The sequence below is a fragment of the Alexandromys fortis genome, unplaced genomic scaffold (assembly GCF_014885135.2).
Source record: "Alexandromys fortis isolate MF-2015 unplaced genomic scaffold, M_Fortis_MF-2015_v1.1 scaffold_26, whole genome shotgun sequence".
Taxonomy (NCBI): domain Eukaryota; kingdom Metazoa; phylum Chordata; class Mammalia; order Rodentia; family Cricetidae; genus Alexandromys; species Alexandromys fortis.
In genome coordinates, this window is record NW_026067894.1 from 4,419,895 (window position 1) to 4,436,248 (window position 16,354).

At 53.3% G+C, this 16,354-nt stretch overlaps 1 protein-coding gene across 1 annotated transcript in view; it reads right to left on the reverse strand.

Annotated features, from left to right (window-relative positions):
- Positions 1-16,354, reverse strand: part of Hspg2 (heparan sulfate proteoglycan 2) — a 100,195-nt gene that overhangs the window by 66,180 nt on the left and 17,661 nt on the right. Inside the window, exon 2 of the mRNA XM_050152390.1 lies at positions 325-460. Within this exon, the coding sequence (XP_050008347.1) occupies positions 325-460 (136 nt within the window). The remainder of the gene's footprint in view (positions 1-324; positions 461-16,354) is intronic.

Below are 16,354 nucleotides of genomic sequence, written 5' to 3' on the forward strand. Positions count from 1 at the left end.
GTGTGTGTGTGTGTGTGTGTGTGTGTGTGAGAGAGAGAGAGAGAGAGAGAGAGAGAGAGAGAGAGAGAGAGAGAGTTTGTGAGTCACAGTGAGTATGTGGAGGCTCTAGTTGGCTCCTTCCTTCCTTCTGGGGTTCTGGGGATTGAACTGAGCTGGACTCGAACTCATGTATACAGGGGCTAGCCTTGAGCTCCCAAGTTTAGAAATTAAATTAGATATGTACCATCACACTCAATTTATAGTCCATCTTTTAAGGTCCCACCTGGGACTTTCAGAAGCTCTGGCAGAAGGAGCGGTCCTCCCTCCAGGGAGACCCCAGCTTACCTCCTGATGCATCATCAGCCAGCAGGTCCTCATCGTCAGAGAGGTATGGGTGGGTCCAGCCAGTGTGGCCAGCTGTGACAGTCTCTGTGTCCTCAGGCAGGGAAAGGCCATCATACGCCCTCAGGCCGTGCGTCACCTGTGGGAGATGACAGTCCGTGAGTCACCCTCTCCAGTTAACTGTCAAACCCCAAGGCCCTTCTCCTCGCTTCAGAGGGAACCTAACAATCCATACCAAAGGCCCACAGGGTTGTTAGACTCACTGTGGCTAAGACAGCCAGGAGGAGCCTGAATCACTCTTTGGGACTCAGTTTCCCCAAATCCCACCAACCTCTGGCCTCCAAAGCCAGAGCCCACTGCGCAGATTCTCAATGACTCATCAGATAAAGCAGACAGCAAAAGGAAGGTGACTTGGTAAAAAGTGGCTTCTTTTTCTTTGGAGAACATTAGGGACACCCAGCACATGAGTGGGCAAGGGGAGAGACACAGGTAGTTATGGGGTGACAGGGGTAGCAGAGGCAAGAGACATAAGCAGGTAGAAAAGTGTGGTCACTTTAAGTGTTTTGGAGGGGACAGAGGCAGAAGTGAGGGGATTGATCTATAACAGTCCATCCTCAGGCCTTGGCCTTCCCTACCAGGTCTAGTGTCCAAGCCTGGCTGCAGGCAGCACATTCCACTGCGGAGCATCCTGCAGTTAGTCTGAAAGGAGGCAAGACAGACAGCAACTCCCCATGAACTCAGACTAATGCTAAACTCATCTGGATCTGAGGCGGCTGTCCTAGGAAAGCTGGAGCTGGGTGGGTGGGTGTGGGTGGGTGTGTGCGCACACACACGCGCGCGCGTGCTTGTGTGTGTGGGGGTGTGTGTGGTATGTATGTGTGTGTATATGCATGTTTGTTTAAGTATGGTGTGTGTGTGGTGTGTATGTATGTGTGGTGTGTGTGCTTGTGTGTGTTTATGCGTGTGCTTGTGTGTGTATATGCACACGTGTGTCATCTGTCCTAGGAAAGCTGGAGGGGTGTGTGTGTGTGTGTGTGTGTGTGTATGTGTGTGTGTGTGTAGCAAGAAGAAAGCCCCTGTATCCATTACCCAGACTTTTCCAAGAAATGGCAATGAACAGTGAATGCCTGCATCCACTGGGACAATATCAAGATGTTTCAAGATGTTTTTAAAGGCGTTGTCCAGGTAACGGAGGGAAAAACCACCCACCCAGGGAGCCCAAAGGCTGAGAGGCCCCAGGCACAGGAATACAGTATTCATTGGCCCCAGAACAGTCCAGAATCCCTGATGAAAGTGCCTCAGGCGCTACCGGGGCTCAGTAGTGTCTGAGCAGCCTGGACTGGACAGAAAGAACTCAGTTCCCAGTGAAAACCAAAGAGCTACACCAGGTAGCGAGGCCCAAGCTAAGCCAAAACTGCACTTCCATAACGTCCACATTCCCCATGTCTGATGCTACAGGGCCCTCTGCCACGATGTCCTTCCTCCCCTGTTTTTGGACCAAATTTTATTACCCTCTACATCTATCTCTCTTAGCCATCATCCCTCTAAGTGCCCAGTAACAAAAAAGCATGGTTATCCCAGTGTAGTGGCTCACACCTATAATCTCAATGTAGCAGGTAAGGGCAGGAGAATCAGGAGTTCAAGGTCAACCTTGGCTGCACAGCAAGGTAGAAGTCAGGCTGAGTTACCTAGGACCTTGTCTAAACACACACACACATACACACACACACACACACACACACACACACACACACACACACACACACGTGATGGCTGTGTCTGGCAATTAGAATGACCTTCAGTTCCTGTGCAAAGTGACAGGCTCAGTAGATAACGAAAGACCCGGGGATCATGTGTCCACTTATGGGGACCTGAGGTAGGAAAGGGTGCCCCGCTAGCGACGAAAGGACAGATCAGCAATTTCCCTGGGCTGTAGACTAGAAAAGTGGGTCAGAAGGAACTCAAAACATTTTGGGGAGATGGTTCCGGTGTATGTTTTAGGCTCACGTGTATTAATGACCTGTAGGCTTGAAGCAAGCCCATTTTACTCTGCGTCACCTGGGCATCCCAAGGAAGACAAAAAGGAAGGTTCTAGAGAGATATCCAGACTCCTTGTCTTTCACGGCCACCTCTGCCCTGGCTGGGTCCTGGGTCCTGGTAGGCTCACACTGCGGCCATCTGTACCATCACTAGACAGAAGCAACCCGAAGACAGAGCAGTGACTGGCTTAGGTCCACTTTCTCAGCAAATACAAGCAATCCTTGAACACATGAGTAAGAGATCACAGCTGTGACCCAACCCACCGACCTATGTGTGTCTCCTGCCCCCAACCCCATCCCCGGGCTGGGGAATCCTGGGTTCAGGGACTGAGCATCACTCGGCTGCTGAGTTGCACTGCCTCCACCCGATACCCTGGTATGGCCTACCGTTCTATCCTCACAGCCAGAGAGCCTTGCCATCACCTGATCCTTATCTCCCCACCAGGTAAGGGCTCATTCTTGCCCAGTAGCCAAAGGACTTGTGGTCTATGTCCCTATGCATACAGATATGTGGCTTCAGAATCTTCAGGACCAGTAACTGAACATGGTGACACGTGCCTGTTATACTAACACTCAAGAGGTCAAAGCAAGAAGGTCATGAGTTCAAGGCCAGCCTAAGCCTTATTAAAATGGTATCTTAAAAAAAAATAAAAACACATACAACGAAAAAAACAATGTCAGCTAAGTGGCACATGCCTTTTACTCCAGCAGTTGAGGCAGAGGCAGGCAGATCTCTGTGAGTTTGAGGCCAGCCTGGTCTACAAAGTGAGTTCCAGGACAGCTAGGACTATTACACAGAGAAACTCTGTCTCAAACAAAAACCAAAAATTAAGTAAATAAATAAACAAATTTTTTAAAAGGCTAGGGTACATCTCAGGAGTTCCGTTATAAAGCTCATGTGAGCAAGGCCTTCTGGCTTTGGTCCCAAGTATCACCATCACCAAAGCACAAAACAAAACAAACAAAAACACCCTCCAGGGCTGGTGAAAAACAAAGGCTTCCTGTCCCCTTCTCAGAGCCCGGGGCAGCTTCACATCCCAGGTCTGACAGAGCTGTGCACACCCAGGGGACTCTGACAGTCCACTGAAAACAGGACCAGAGGCTCTGTCTCCTTCCCCGCCTGGGAGTAGAGGTGGCTGGAGCGTGAGTCTTGAGCAGGCCTTGAGTGAAGCGAAGGGACTCAGAGGCTAGGGTTCGTGCAGGGCGGGCGCTGTTGGGAGAGCAGGCGGTTTGAGAGAAGACGTCCCCGGGTCCTCTCCAGATAAGAGTCTCTGTGTCATGCATGATCACCGTCCCAATGCCCACGCGAGCAAGGCTACGGGGGTGAAACATGAGGGGCGGATTCCTGGCCCTACTCAGACACTGTCGTTTGGAAAGGAAACCCTAAGCGAGGTCCAGAGCTTTCGTAGGGAGGAAAGGGGTGGGAGAGGACAGCCTGGAACTGGACAGGAAATAGCGAAGTGCGATTCAACAGGGGAAAACATGTCAGGAACACACATCTGCAGGAAGGCCAAGAGTGCAGGGCACTGAGTCAGAAGTCCCCCAGCTCCAGAAACCCAGGTTGTGCATGCCAGCTGCTCTTGCTTATAGCTCCCTCCCCAGGTTCTGAGTACCCAAGGGCAGCCAGAGCCCTCAGTGAGTGACAAGGCAGCCGGGGGCAGAGACTTCATTTGCAAAATGCTGTCCATCTCAAAGCAGCTGTGTTTCACATCTGGGAGAAGAGACGGAGCCAGAGGGAAAGAGGCTCTGGAAAAAGCAAGAGTCGGGCTGGACACCTGATGATAGAAGGGACTCAGAGCTGGCCAGCCTAATCTTTGCTTGGGGATAGTCAGAGTCAGTGCTCACTAGCTCACAGACTGTGCCCTGCATACCAGCAATGCCCAGATGGGACAGAGGAAGATGGGTTTAACTGGAGGAGTTGGAGATCTGGTGGCCTGGTTCCCAGACCTAGGCTTTGAGTGCTGAGGACCCCAGGACTCCCTCTCAGAGCCCCTCTCTTCGCTTCACTGGAAGAACGAAAGCTCACTAAGATCCGCTGAGGTAGTGGGGCAATGGGATGCGGCCCTCCCACAGACATAATCGAGGCCTGTGGGGAAGATCTTGCCTAGTCACAGTGGGCTAACCTCTGCTCCAAGATCTGTGCTAACCAGATAAGGCTGAAGCACTGAGCTTGACTTCACGGAGGCCGCAAGGACAAAGCAGACAGCAGTACCAGGATGCCCCCTAAACTCCATCCCCAACCTGAATGGCCCAGAGTGGGTGCTGGGCTGGCAGCAGTCTGGGCTTGTGCAGTGTGTTCCTTAAGTCCTAAGGAGGCCCATGGGTAGCTCCAAGGTCAGAGGCAGAAATAGAACCCAGGCTTCCTGCCCTGTAGCCTGTCTCCGGCCATGCGGGAGCCCTGCTTCCTCCCAGAGGAACGGGAGCACTCAGGCAGGACTGGAGGGAGATCTGAGCCAGTAAGGAAGGAGCCAAATTGAGAGGGGGATTTTCCAGACCTGTAGGTTGCTGGGGGATAGCACGGGCGGGGGTGAGGGGTATGACTCATGTAGGCCAAGGCCAAAGTCTGTTCTAACATGCTAGGAACAACTACTTGGGGCAAGGATATAGGCAGGGTGGTCCCCAGTGGCAGCTATTCTCTGAACCCAGGCAGGTGGCACGAGGTACCACTCTCAAATAATGGGTGTGTGACTAGGCTTTCCTGGTGAAGACAAAGGACACATGGAGATGCCTCTAGGTCCAGAGGGACAAGGAAAGAAGGGACAGAAACTAGGCCACTCTTTCTAGTCTCCATGAGGCTACAGAGGGAGTCAAGGCTGGTTAGGATGCTCTCAGAGTGGAAAGACATATAAGGCATGGAAATCAGACAAGGAAGCGAGCAGTAGTGGTGCAAGTCTTTAATCCCAGCACTCAAGAGGCAGAGGCAGGCGGATCTCTGTGAGTTCAAGGCCCCCCTGGTCTACAGAAGTGAGTGCCGGGATAGCCAGGGTCACACAGAGAAACCGTGTCTTGGAAAAACAAAACAAAAAACTAGACAAGGCACGGGTGCACTGTTCAAAGCTTACACAAGACCACTCAAAGTTGGTGACAGCAGTGAGGGAGAACAATAAGAGCCCGGGGAGCCAGGGAGGTGACCCGGAGGGAAAAATGCTCATTGATCAAACATGAGACCCTGAGTTACACCACACACCCACCCACACACAGCCAGACTTCACAGGGTTTTCTTAGGTCAAGCCCTTCCCACACACCATATAGACCAACCATCCATCCTTACAGCAACCCCACAGGCCTGATGTTACAGGGACACCATTCTGTACCCACAAAAAAGGAAAACCTAAGAGTTCTTCCTGCTGTTTCTGGAAACAGGGTTTTACTATGTAGCTCAGGCTGGCCTAAACCCTCCTGCCCCAGCCTCCCAAGGGCTGGGAACATAGGCATGTTCAATCACGCCTAATACTTTTGTTTTTATTCTGGGTTTCTTTGGCTGTTTTTTCTGTTTTTGAGTCAAGATCTCCCAGGTTGGCCTCAAACTCACTGTACAGATAAGAATGGCTGGGCTTTGAAGTCATCATCCTCCTGCCTCCAGCCCCACAATGTTGGAATTACAGGAATAAGACACTGTGCCCAGTATGTTTTTGTTTTTGTCTTTCAGACATGGTCTCATCTTCTAGCCCTGGCTAGTCTGGAATGCCCTGTGTAGACCAGGCTGGCCTTAGATTTACAAAGTTTCCCTGTCTCTGCCTCCCAAGTGCTGGGTTTCAAGGCTTGAGACACTGAAACCAGTTGAGCTACGTGATTTAGGCAGCAATAGTCACGTCTGATGGTGGGGTGTAGCCCCAGGTCCCACTGCAGATGTCACAGCTGGTGAGTGGTTTGGGTCTCCTTTCCCAGAATGAAACATTTCTAGACGCCAAACTACCTCCAGCCCCAAGAGTTTCCGTGCCACTGTGAACCTATTTCCATTTGATGCATGGGGAGACTGACGCTCAGAGAGGGGAATCTGTGTACCTGGAATCAGGCAGGTGCGATGTCAGGCAGGTGCAGCGCAGCTATCCAGCAAGTGTCGAAAATGGAGACCAGAGTGGAGGAGAGGGTGAGTGTGCCTGACGGGTGGGTGATGCTTGCAGAAGGTGGGTTGTGAGCTCAGGCCCGGGGTCACCTCTTGGTTTGGAATGAGAGAGACTGGCAGAGTGGTAGGGCCTAGGCTGGGGTGAGCCACAGCGCTAGCTGGGTTTCTCTTCCAGCTACCTGCCAACTCCGAAGGCTGCCAGGGCTTCTCTGAAGACATTCTTCACATGCCTTGGGTAGCCAGTTCCCAGCCTCTGTCTTCATGGCCCAGGTCTGGAACTGAGCCCCCTCCGCCCCCACAGCTGGTCAGGAAGTTCTGAGCCCCTCCTCCTCCAAGCAGTCCCCAGAGTGGCTATGGCTGCCCAGGGCAAGGCTCCAGGCATCTGGGGCTGGAGTGAGCTCACCTCATCAGAATCCCGAGACAGTGGGGGTGGGTTTGACCACTTGCCTCCTTCTCCCATGGTCCACAGGCCACAGCCCTAAACCTTGGCAGCTCTGCCATGATGCATAGGAAGACCCCATCAAACACAACCTCCTCCGCTCCAGTCCAGGTCTTTGGACAGGGCCAAGGCGCCCCTCCCTACATTGTCCAGTGTCCTGTCGAGGGCAAGAGACGGCAGAGGGGAAGGAATCTGTTGGGGCAGCAGTTTGCCGTGCAAACTGCCAGGGGCGGGAGAGCACAACACAAAGGCCCAAAGGCCTTTAATCCCCTGGCAGTCTGAGAGGGGCGCCGGGCCGGAAGAGAGGTGGCTGTGCCTCTTCTGGCAGGCCCATGTGCCCGTGCCGCTCGGGAGGCCTGCCAGCTTCTCACACTTGGGCCCTCAAGGCGGCAAGCAGGAACTTTGCCAGGCACTCAGCTGGGAAGAATTCGCTCCCTCAAGGGAGGCCAAGGGTAGACACTCAGAATGCCGTTGTGCACCGGGTGCCAGCCTAAGGTCCTCATGGGGTGATTAGCCCTCAAATCCATAACAAGTATGGAAGCCACGCACAGAGAGGCAAAGCCATCTGTTGAGGCTTTATCCCGTGCTCTAGGCTTACCTGCCTGCCCCTACTAGCTCAGCAGCAGGGGCCAGGAGACCCCTGCTTGACCTCTGTCACCTGCTCTCCCAGGCCTGGAATCTGAAAAGGCTGCATTCCAGGTGGGGGTGGGCACCAGGAAACCCCCGAGGACCATTAGGCCTTTTGGCACAAGCCAAGGGATAGCAAGTTGGTTGGGGCTGGAAGCTTTATGATGTGGCTTTGAGCAGCACCCTCCGCCGGCTCCTTTCCCTATGGCAGCTTCAGGGGGTCCCAGCCATCCATGCACAGGGCTCACGCCGGCCCACTTTGGTTGCTATCTATACCAGGAAGATGGCGACTTTATTGTTATTGTGCTTTGCTCTTTAAAATCATTTTATTTCTTTTTTTTAACACAGCCTCATTACAGACCCCTGGTTAGCCTGAAACTGTTGAACCCAGGCTGGACTAAGACCTGTGGTGATCCTCCTGCCTCAGCCTACAGAGTACTGGGACCACAGATATGTGCCACCTTGCCTGGCTAGCAAGTGGAATCTGGGGCACATGAAAAAGTGTGGGCAGTGAACTCTGCAGCTGGCTAGCCTTACCCCCTACCCCAGGAGGCCCTGAGGGGCTCACTGCTTAACAACCCTCGTATATAGCTGGGCTGGTGTCAATGCCCAATGGCTTCTGGTCAGACAGGATAAGAGAAAGCATGAGATCTCTGCATACTGGGAGACTTGGAAGTGAGGTAGGGAGAGCCAGACCCACCACTCAGTCAGACACCTTGATTTCAGGTCAGCAGGCCACATTCTAGACGGGCAGACATGGTTTCTCCATCTTTGGATGCTCAAAGTACAGCGTGACACCAGCCAGACCTGCCCATTAAGATTGAATTCACGTCCCTTCGACCTCCACTTCCTGAGTTCTGTTCTGCCGGGCCCAGAGAGAGGGGTGAGGCAAACCAAGTGTGCCAGTGTAGACCTATAATCTCAGCACTGGGGAAATAAAGGCAGGAGGTTTGCTGGGAGTTAGAGGCCAGCCTGATCTACATAGTGAATTTCAGGCCAGTGGAATGCACAGGGAGAACCTGCCTCAAAATCATCAAAAGCCCTAGGTTTTGTGCAAAGCCATAAACTGGGTATGGTGGTGTGTGACTGCAATCCCAACACCTAGGAGGCAGAAGCAGGAGGACAAGGAGTTCAAGGCTATCCTCAGTCATGTAGTTGAGTTTGAGGCTAGCCTGGATGGACTACATGAGCTCTCTGAACTCTGTGGGGTACAGACTAGTCACCCAGTGAAGAGAACGTCGTGTGAGAAGGGTTGTGGGGGAAGGACAGAGGCTGGGGGTACACAGAGAGATCCCTCACTTAGCCAGGGGGCAGAGAGGGAGCTGGTCTTGAGAAGTTTTGCCTGAGTGGATGTGGAGCAGGGGCACATGATGCTCGATGTAGGAGGGCATACGGGTTCAGAGGCAGGAGGGCCTGTGGCATGCGGGGGGCAGGAGGGCGCAGTGCAGAGGGCATGTGTGGTAGAGGGCACCAGGGAAACAACGCTGGATGCTTTCCCACTTCCCATGTTTGGCCCTCAGCAGTGGCGCTGTGGACCCTGAAGGCTCTCACTCCCCAAAGAGCCTATACTCCCTTCAGGCTCCCAAACACACCCCAAGAACAGCACCCTCCTGGAGGCTGGGGTAGCTACTGTCCAGCTCCAGGGAATACACAGGAATCCCTTTGGGAAGTGTTCCTACCCCACCCTTAGGCCAGGTACAGTCAAGGATGGGGATGGGTACAGCTTCCAGGCAGGGCTGCGCAGCAGAAAGGTCCCTAGGGGCTGGACACTGTCTGCCAAGCACAGCCGGTGCCAACTGCTTGCAGTGTTCACGTGCCACCTCCTGTCCCCCCGGCCTGCCTTACATCTCAGGTTCTCTGGCTCCTGGCAGCCCTGCTGCTGCGGGACACTGGCCTCTCTGTAGGAATTTTAGGCCAGTCCCATCTGGTTGGGCCTGTCCACACCTGCAGATTTCTCTAATAAGGCTGGGGCTGCCCCCCCCCCACTTCCGTTGAAATAGGACACCAATAATGACAATGCCTACCCCCTAAACCTATTGTATCAAGTCTTTTTGCTGCCTTCAGGCCACCAAAGGGTGAGAAGAAAAAGTTGCCTCACTATGGCAACTGGTGGACAGATGGATGGACAGATGGACAGACGGACAGGCACACACACATACCTGCCAACCTCCTCTGTTCCTTTCTCCCTCTTTCAGCTACATTGCCTTCTCAATAGTCTCCAAGAACACCTTGGCACTTGCGGCGTTCTCTGCCTCCATCCCTGCTCCAACACATTCTCTCAGTCAGCCCTCTCTTCCCCCAGTCTCTGCTCAAATGTCACCTGTGCAGGCTACACTCCAGGTCTGGAATCCATGCTAGCTTCCTCTTACTCCCTCACCGGACACTTCATTCTGTTAGCGCATTTACCTGTCCTCCACTCCACTAGAAGGTTCCACCAAGGCAGGGCCTCTGCCCACGTGCCTGCAGCTGTTCCACTAACACCCTGTCCATGGCAGGTGCTCATCATTTTATTAAATTCAAGAACGGATGGGGGTTGGGGTACACTGCAGAGATGGCTCAGTGGTTAAGAAAGCCTTTCGTTCTTGCAGAGGACCTGAGTTCGAGCCCCAGCACCCATACTGGACTATAACTCCAATTTAAGAGACGGGATTAGAGCCCTTGGCACACACCCACACCCGGCACCGGCACTCGTGTGCATATCCTCATACACATAATTAAAAATAGTGAAAATAAATCTTTCTTTCTTTTTTTTTATGGAGGGGAGTGTCTCCAGACAGTTTCTCGGTGTAACAGCCCTGGCTGTGCTGGAACTAGCTCTGTAGACCAGGCTAGCCCCATATTTTTTTTTTATTTTATGTTGATGTATTTCCTGTGTGTGCAGAAGCCCAGGGAGGTCAGTAGAAGGGGCTGGAGTTAGAGATGGTTGTCAGCTACCCAATACGGGTGCTAGAAACTGAACTGGGACCATCTGGAAGAGCAGAAAGTGCTCTTAACCACTCTCCAGCCCCAGCAATAAATCTTAAACAAACAAAAAGCCTTTGCTGGGGTTTACCAGTGAAGAACCTGAGGCTCAGAGAGAGTCAACTTGCCCATAGTGACAGACCTGAAACTTGAACCCAGGACCCCTGGGTACAAGCCTAGAAGGAACTCCACATCTAGTCCCACCTCCTGGCATCTCTTTGCCCCAGTGCCTGGACTTTCCTGCTGGATGCCCACCTCTGAAGGGCAAGAGATTATTACAGTCTCTGAAGAGTGTCTCAAGGAACAGGCAGAGGCCTCAGAGATGGGTGGAGCCAGAACTTTCTCGTGCTAGGGCCTTATTCAAGACAGCAGGCAGCCAGGCTTCCATGAGCTTTTCAATACGGTCGCCATGGGCATCTTCCACAGGAAAAAACAGGCTGAATGGCAGCTGGATCCTGTGCCAAGGAGGCCAGCATCCCTGCCCTAGGATTTCCTCATCTGCTTCCCGGACAGGGAGGAAAAAGCAGTGGCCCAGGCCCATAGCTGCTGTGGTGGAAAGGAGCCCCTGTTTCCTCTCAGCAAATGTCCATCCCAGGGCACAGTAGCCCCGGGGCAGGATCTGTCTGAGGACTATGCAGACAAGTGCACCTGGGAAAACCTGGTGTAAGAAAATGGAGCCAAGCACCCTGCCCCTCCCCACCCCTCCCCCCAGCCTGTCTCCCTACCTCATGAGAGAAGAGATCACCTAATTCCCAGTTCCCAAATGTGTATAAGTTGGAACCTTGCCTCCCTGCAAAGTCCCTACTGCCCTTGCAGAGAACATCCTGAGCCTGGTTCCCAGCACCCACGTCGGGCCATGCTCAGCTGCCTGAAACTCCAGCTCCAGAGGTTCCCAGCTTCCATGTGCTCTGAGTTTCCTTCTGGCTTTGTAAGCGTTAGCACACTGAAACCCCAAACCCTTAGGATTCTAAAATCCCAGCCTCAGCAAAAGGGGGGTTGGCTACTGGGCATGATGGCAAAGTCAGGACAAGCCAGGTCATAGGAGTTGGACTGGGGTCTCCCTACTCTTCCTGCTTCAGGGAGCCTGCAAAATGAATGCACAACAGCAAGAGGAAATTAAAAAAAAATACACATCCATCTGTCAGAACCCAGGGGTGGGCAGACAGACAAGCCTGAGGGACAGACTCGCTGGTCAGTCAGTGCCAAATCTCAGGCTTTCCAGTGGTCCGTGGGGAGTAAGGAATCCAAGCCATCCAGGATTCTATGTCCTGATTCTTAAGAGGAACACAAATATTCCTGATCCAGTGAGTAGGGTCGCTCCTAGGAAGAGGCTGCTCTGATGAACTCTGCCTTGTCTGTGGAGCTGGCGTCCCTCACAGTCCTCTGACTGAGACCCTCTGGGGCTGAGGCCAGAGACAGGCTTCAGGGATTAGGGTGGCAAGGACGGAGTGGAGAGAGTGCCCTCTGCACACCTCATCCCAGCATCATTGGTCTAGTTAGGATCACCCATCACTCTGCAAACCTAAATGTACCCAGTGTGCAAAATAGCCAGAGCTGGCAAAGGTGCCAGGAGGCCCTGGGAGGGGACTGGGCTAGGCCTGCCCACAGGAGGGCCCTGTAAGCCAATGCACATATCCCTCATACACAAAAGGGCACGTTACCCTAGGCCTCCCTGGGAGTCCCCACCCTCTGGCTCCCTCTTTGGTAGCACCCTTGTTACTCATGCTGCTACCCAGCCCTTCCCAGGCCTTCCTGCAGGAGGCAAAGGGGAAAGTATTAGCAGAAACATAGAAACACCATATAGGGAAACATCCTGGACCTCCCGCCCCCACCTCCAAGCCCAGCCTCCCTCAGGATCAGCTAGGCTCTGCAGAGAGCCCTCTCTCTCTCTCTCTCTCTCTCTCTCTCTCTCTCTCTCTCTCTCTCTCTCTCTCTCTCTCTCTGTCTCTCTCTCTCTCTGCCTCAACCTTGGGCCGAGACAATGGGGGCTATTCTGGGTATCATGGAGTATTTAAAGACCTGGCTGGGCCTCCTCCCTGGGGAACAAGAAGCTTTGCCCTCCACAAGACCTTCCTGAACTTTGTCACTGCCCAGACCTCAATGGCAGCAAGCCCTAGCACTTCCAATGATCTCTTCAGGCTGGGGCCCTGGGGAATTGAGCGTTAAGTGTCTCTCACGCTCAGCAGCAGTAGCAAGACACAAGCAGAGTTCTAGGCCCTCAGCAGCCATTTGCCCATGATCTCCGGGTCTGAGAGCGCTCATCTGCAGCCCTCATGTGTGTGGATCACAATACCCACATGTTTGCAGAGCTGGCCAGAGACTTCTGCGGTTAACACGAAGGCGTGTCTTTCCAGTCACTCCAAGAGGACTGGGGCAAATGTGAGCAGGGGGTTGGGGGAGTTTGGTCAGTTTTTCATTGCTCTTTCTTCCTGCACCTAGCACACAGTAGGTGCCAAATATTTACCGAGCGGTACAAATGTTTGTAGGATGTGTCTGGAACCCCTGTAGCAAGTACAAATGGCAAGCACGCTATGATGACCACGCTGCCTGCTCCTATGAGCTCTGTGGGTGAGCCTGGGCTAAGTACCACTGTAAACTCATTCTCTCATTTAATTGGCTCAATTCCAAGAGGCTGACACTACGGTCATCAGACCTTAAAAGCAAGAACATGGAAGTCCCATCCGAAACGATCCATCAGCGTGCCTGAGTGGCCAAGCTGGGAATGGGACCGTGAAGCTTCTGTCACCTTGCATGAGTGAGCCTTAAAGACAGGAGAGGGGGACACTGAACTGGGGGGCAGAAGTCAGAGGTTAACTACGATGAAGCTCTGTGACTTTCGGCAAGTCACTTGGACTCTCTGAATCTGTTTCCTCTTGTATAAAAACAGGACGTTCAACTCGGCGTCTTCAGATCTTTAGTGAGATCAAAGGAACTAAAGGATGTGGCCATGCCCCCCCCCACCATGTGCCCCAACCTCTTCCAGAGGCCGGGCTAAGGACAGTGGGAAGCAGAGGAGGAGGGTGTGGACTCGGAACAAGTACTGCCCCTGATGACAGTGCTGGGCTCGGCCCCAGCTGAAGGAGAGGAGCAGCCTGGGAAGTCACCTCTGGCCCTCCTCTGTCACCCTTCCCGGCTGACAGCTGCTGGGGCTTTGGGGCCAAGGGCCCCACAGCAAGCTGAGAAGGAGGAGGCAGTGCTAGCTGGCTGGGGTTATCTCAGTTCTCAGGCAGCCACTGCCCAAGTCCCAAGGGCCTAGCTGTCCCACTGGCCAGGATGCCAGGCTGGTTACCCCATCTACCCCCAGCCCTTTACCTAGTTCTCAGGGAGTCTGGCGAAGGGTGGAGAGTTGGAGCAAAAGTCTGCGGGTGGAACATGGCCTGGAGGCCCTATTGACTTTTCTGCCCACTGTCCCCTTTGCCTTTTGTGGGTACTTTTCAGGGGTTCTTCTCAGCAACTGCGAACTTGGCCTACCTCCGCTCTCCAACCCCAGTCAGCTGTAGCCCACATGCCTCTCTCTCCTCTGAACTCTTGCACAGCCATAATTAACACTGACCATATTTTCCGAGGCAAAAACTCAAGAAATTGTAGAACAAAGGCTCTCTGGGCTACTTCCGAGTGCTGGAGGCAGCTTGGGAAATGTAGTTTGGACACAGAGGTGTTCAAATCACTGCAGCATGTTAGTGCTTCTAGGGAAAGACTAAGGCATTTAATGTGCTCTATTAATACATCGGAAGCCATCCTAGGAAGTATGTGACAGCTATGTACCACTTCCCAGCACTGGGCACTGGACACTAGCTGGGCAGTTAGCCGTCTAGCTGTGTGGTCCTGGGCAATTTATTTGACCTCTCTGAGCCTCTATTTCTCAACTAGAAAATGGAAATAAAAAATGACATCTTGTTCAGCAAAACCACCTAAGGGCTTTGCATTGGGCACTTACTTTTAAGTTTCCCCTCTTCCTTCTCACTCCTCCCCCTTTCCTCAAACCCACCACCAAGAGTGTGCTCCCCAGAACTACCAGGAATAACAATTCTTGTCACTAAGACTCAAGAGAGAGACATGGCCACAGAACGTTCCGGAGCATTCCCAGAACCTAGGCCACCAAGGGATGGAAGGGATCACCTGAGCGGGTACCCTTCATTTACCAGAAGGGACAAGAGAGGTACAGAGAGGGTTAGTAAGCATGGTTAGTGGGACCAGCAAAGGTGGCGGGGGGGGGGGGTGGCCTGGTCAAACGCCATCTCAACACTGCTGGCTGCTAGGACACAACACTTGAGCCTGATTTTCTCATTTCGAAAGCCCCATGGCAGCGGTCCAGGGCAAAGCTGGGTACAAGGAGACCCGGCTCTGGAGAGGAAGGGCCTGCCAGGCACGCGATGGGGTAGGATGACCCAGGGCCCAGGCTTTCTGTCTGCTAACACAGAACCTATCACCTTCCGTAGCCACTTCTTCCTTCTTGGGGACAGGGGCTCCCGAAGGCTGGGAGGAGGGTTTGGGGAGTACTGTGGCTGGGGGTGGGGGTGAGATGGGACCTGAGTCCCACCAAGTCTCAAGCTCTGGGACTATAGATGTCCCTCCAGCAGCCATCCAGCCCCAGACAGGCCAGCCCCGAATGGTAGGAATGGCTAGGAAGCAAGAGGAGCGCGTCCTTGGCAGGGAGAGCTACCGGGGACTCTGGTTACCGGAAATAGTAAATCTCCCTGCTGCCTGTCACCTCTGACTAGGAATGTCTGCTGCCAGGGGAGGGGGAAGAGCATCCTGTCCACCTGTCCCTAAACACCCTAGGAGCACTGGAGACCTGGGCCCACTCTTTGCTCCCTGTCCTAGCCTTGGGTCCACAGGGCAACTACTGTTCTAAGTCAGAAGTCACTGCTGTAATTAGCCAATCCCGGGAGAGAAGGCAGAAAGGGGGATCCAAGAGATGGACATCACCCTTAAACCTAGTCTGTTAGATCCAGTTATAAGTGGCTTCTGAGGCCCCAGTTGGGGTGAAGGCCTTGATTCGTTAGACAGTACACAAGACAACACAGTATGAGTTCTGGGGCTGAACCAAGCAGTCTGGCTCTATGACACACCAGGTGGGTGACAGTGAGGTTGTCACCACAGCCCTTTTCACTCTACATCACATTCAGAGGTCCCATTGGTCCCTGCTGAGATCTCTGTTTCATTCTTAAAGATGAGCTCAAAGCACAAAGCGCTGGGCGCTAGGGCCAGCGGGCTAGCATGCTGAGGAACCTGACAGGGTAACTCTGGGAGAGAAGCAGGTAAGGGCGACACATGCCTCAGCCCTCGGGGAGCTGATAAGCTGTGGTGAGAGACCATAAAGTACCCTAAAACGTGTCTGTGAGACAGCAAGAGAAAAAGAGTGGCAGGGTGAGCAAGCAGAGCGACTGGATAGAGGCTGTTAGTCATGCCTGCAAGGGAGGGCCACGAGAGAAAAGGAGGAATGGGTGCCTGCGGTGGGGAAGAGCAGAGGCGCATCAGCCCTAAGACAGAAGGATCCTAAGAATGTTCTGGAAACTCTTAAGGGTTGAGTCATCTACAACAGCCCTGGAAGCTGGGTATTCTCACCGCCCTCATTCTCCTGAGAATGTGGAGGGACCAGGATTCTACTTCCTACCCCAAGAAGTGCTTGAGTGCTCGGGTATAGGTGTCTTTAGTTCTCTGGCGGGGAGGGGCAGAATGGATGAAAAGTGCAGAAGGCAATGGAATCAGATCTCTGGTTTCCGCCCAGGCCAGCCTGGGGCTCTGATGAGATGTCTCTTCTTGTCAAGTCTCATATCCTCTCTCCTCAAGGACCAGCATGCCTGGTCCTTTTTATCTCCTGTGGGATTGAGGAAGAGCCAGAAGGGGGGAAAGATGAGGGGCTGGACATCAGACGCAAAGATGAAAAGCTGAACCTCA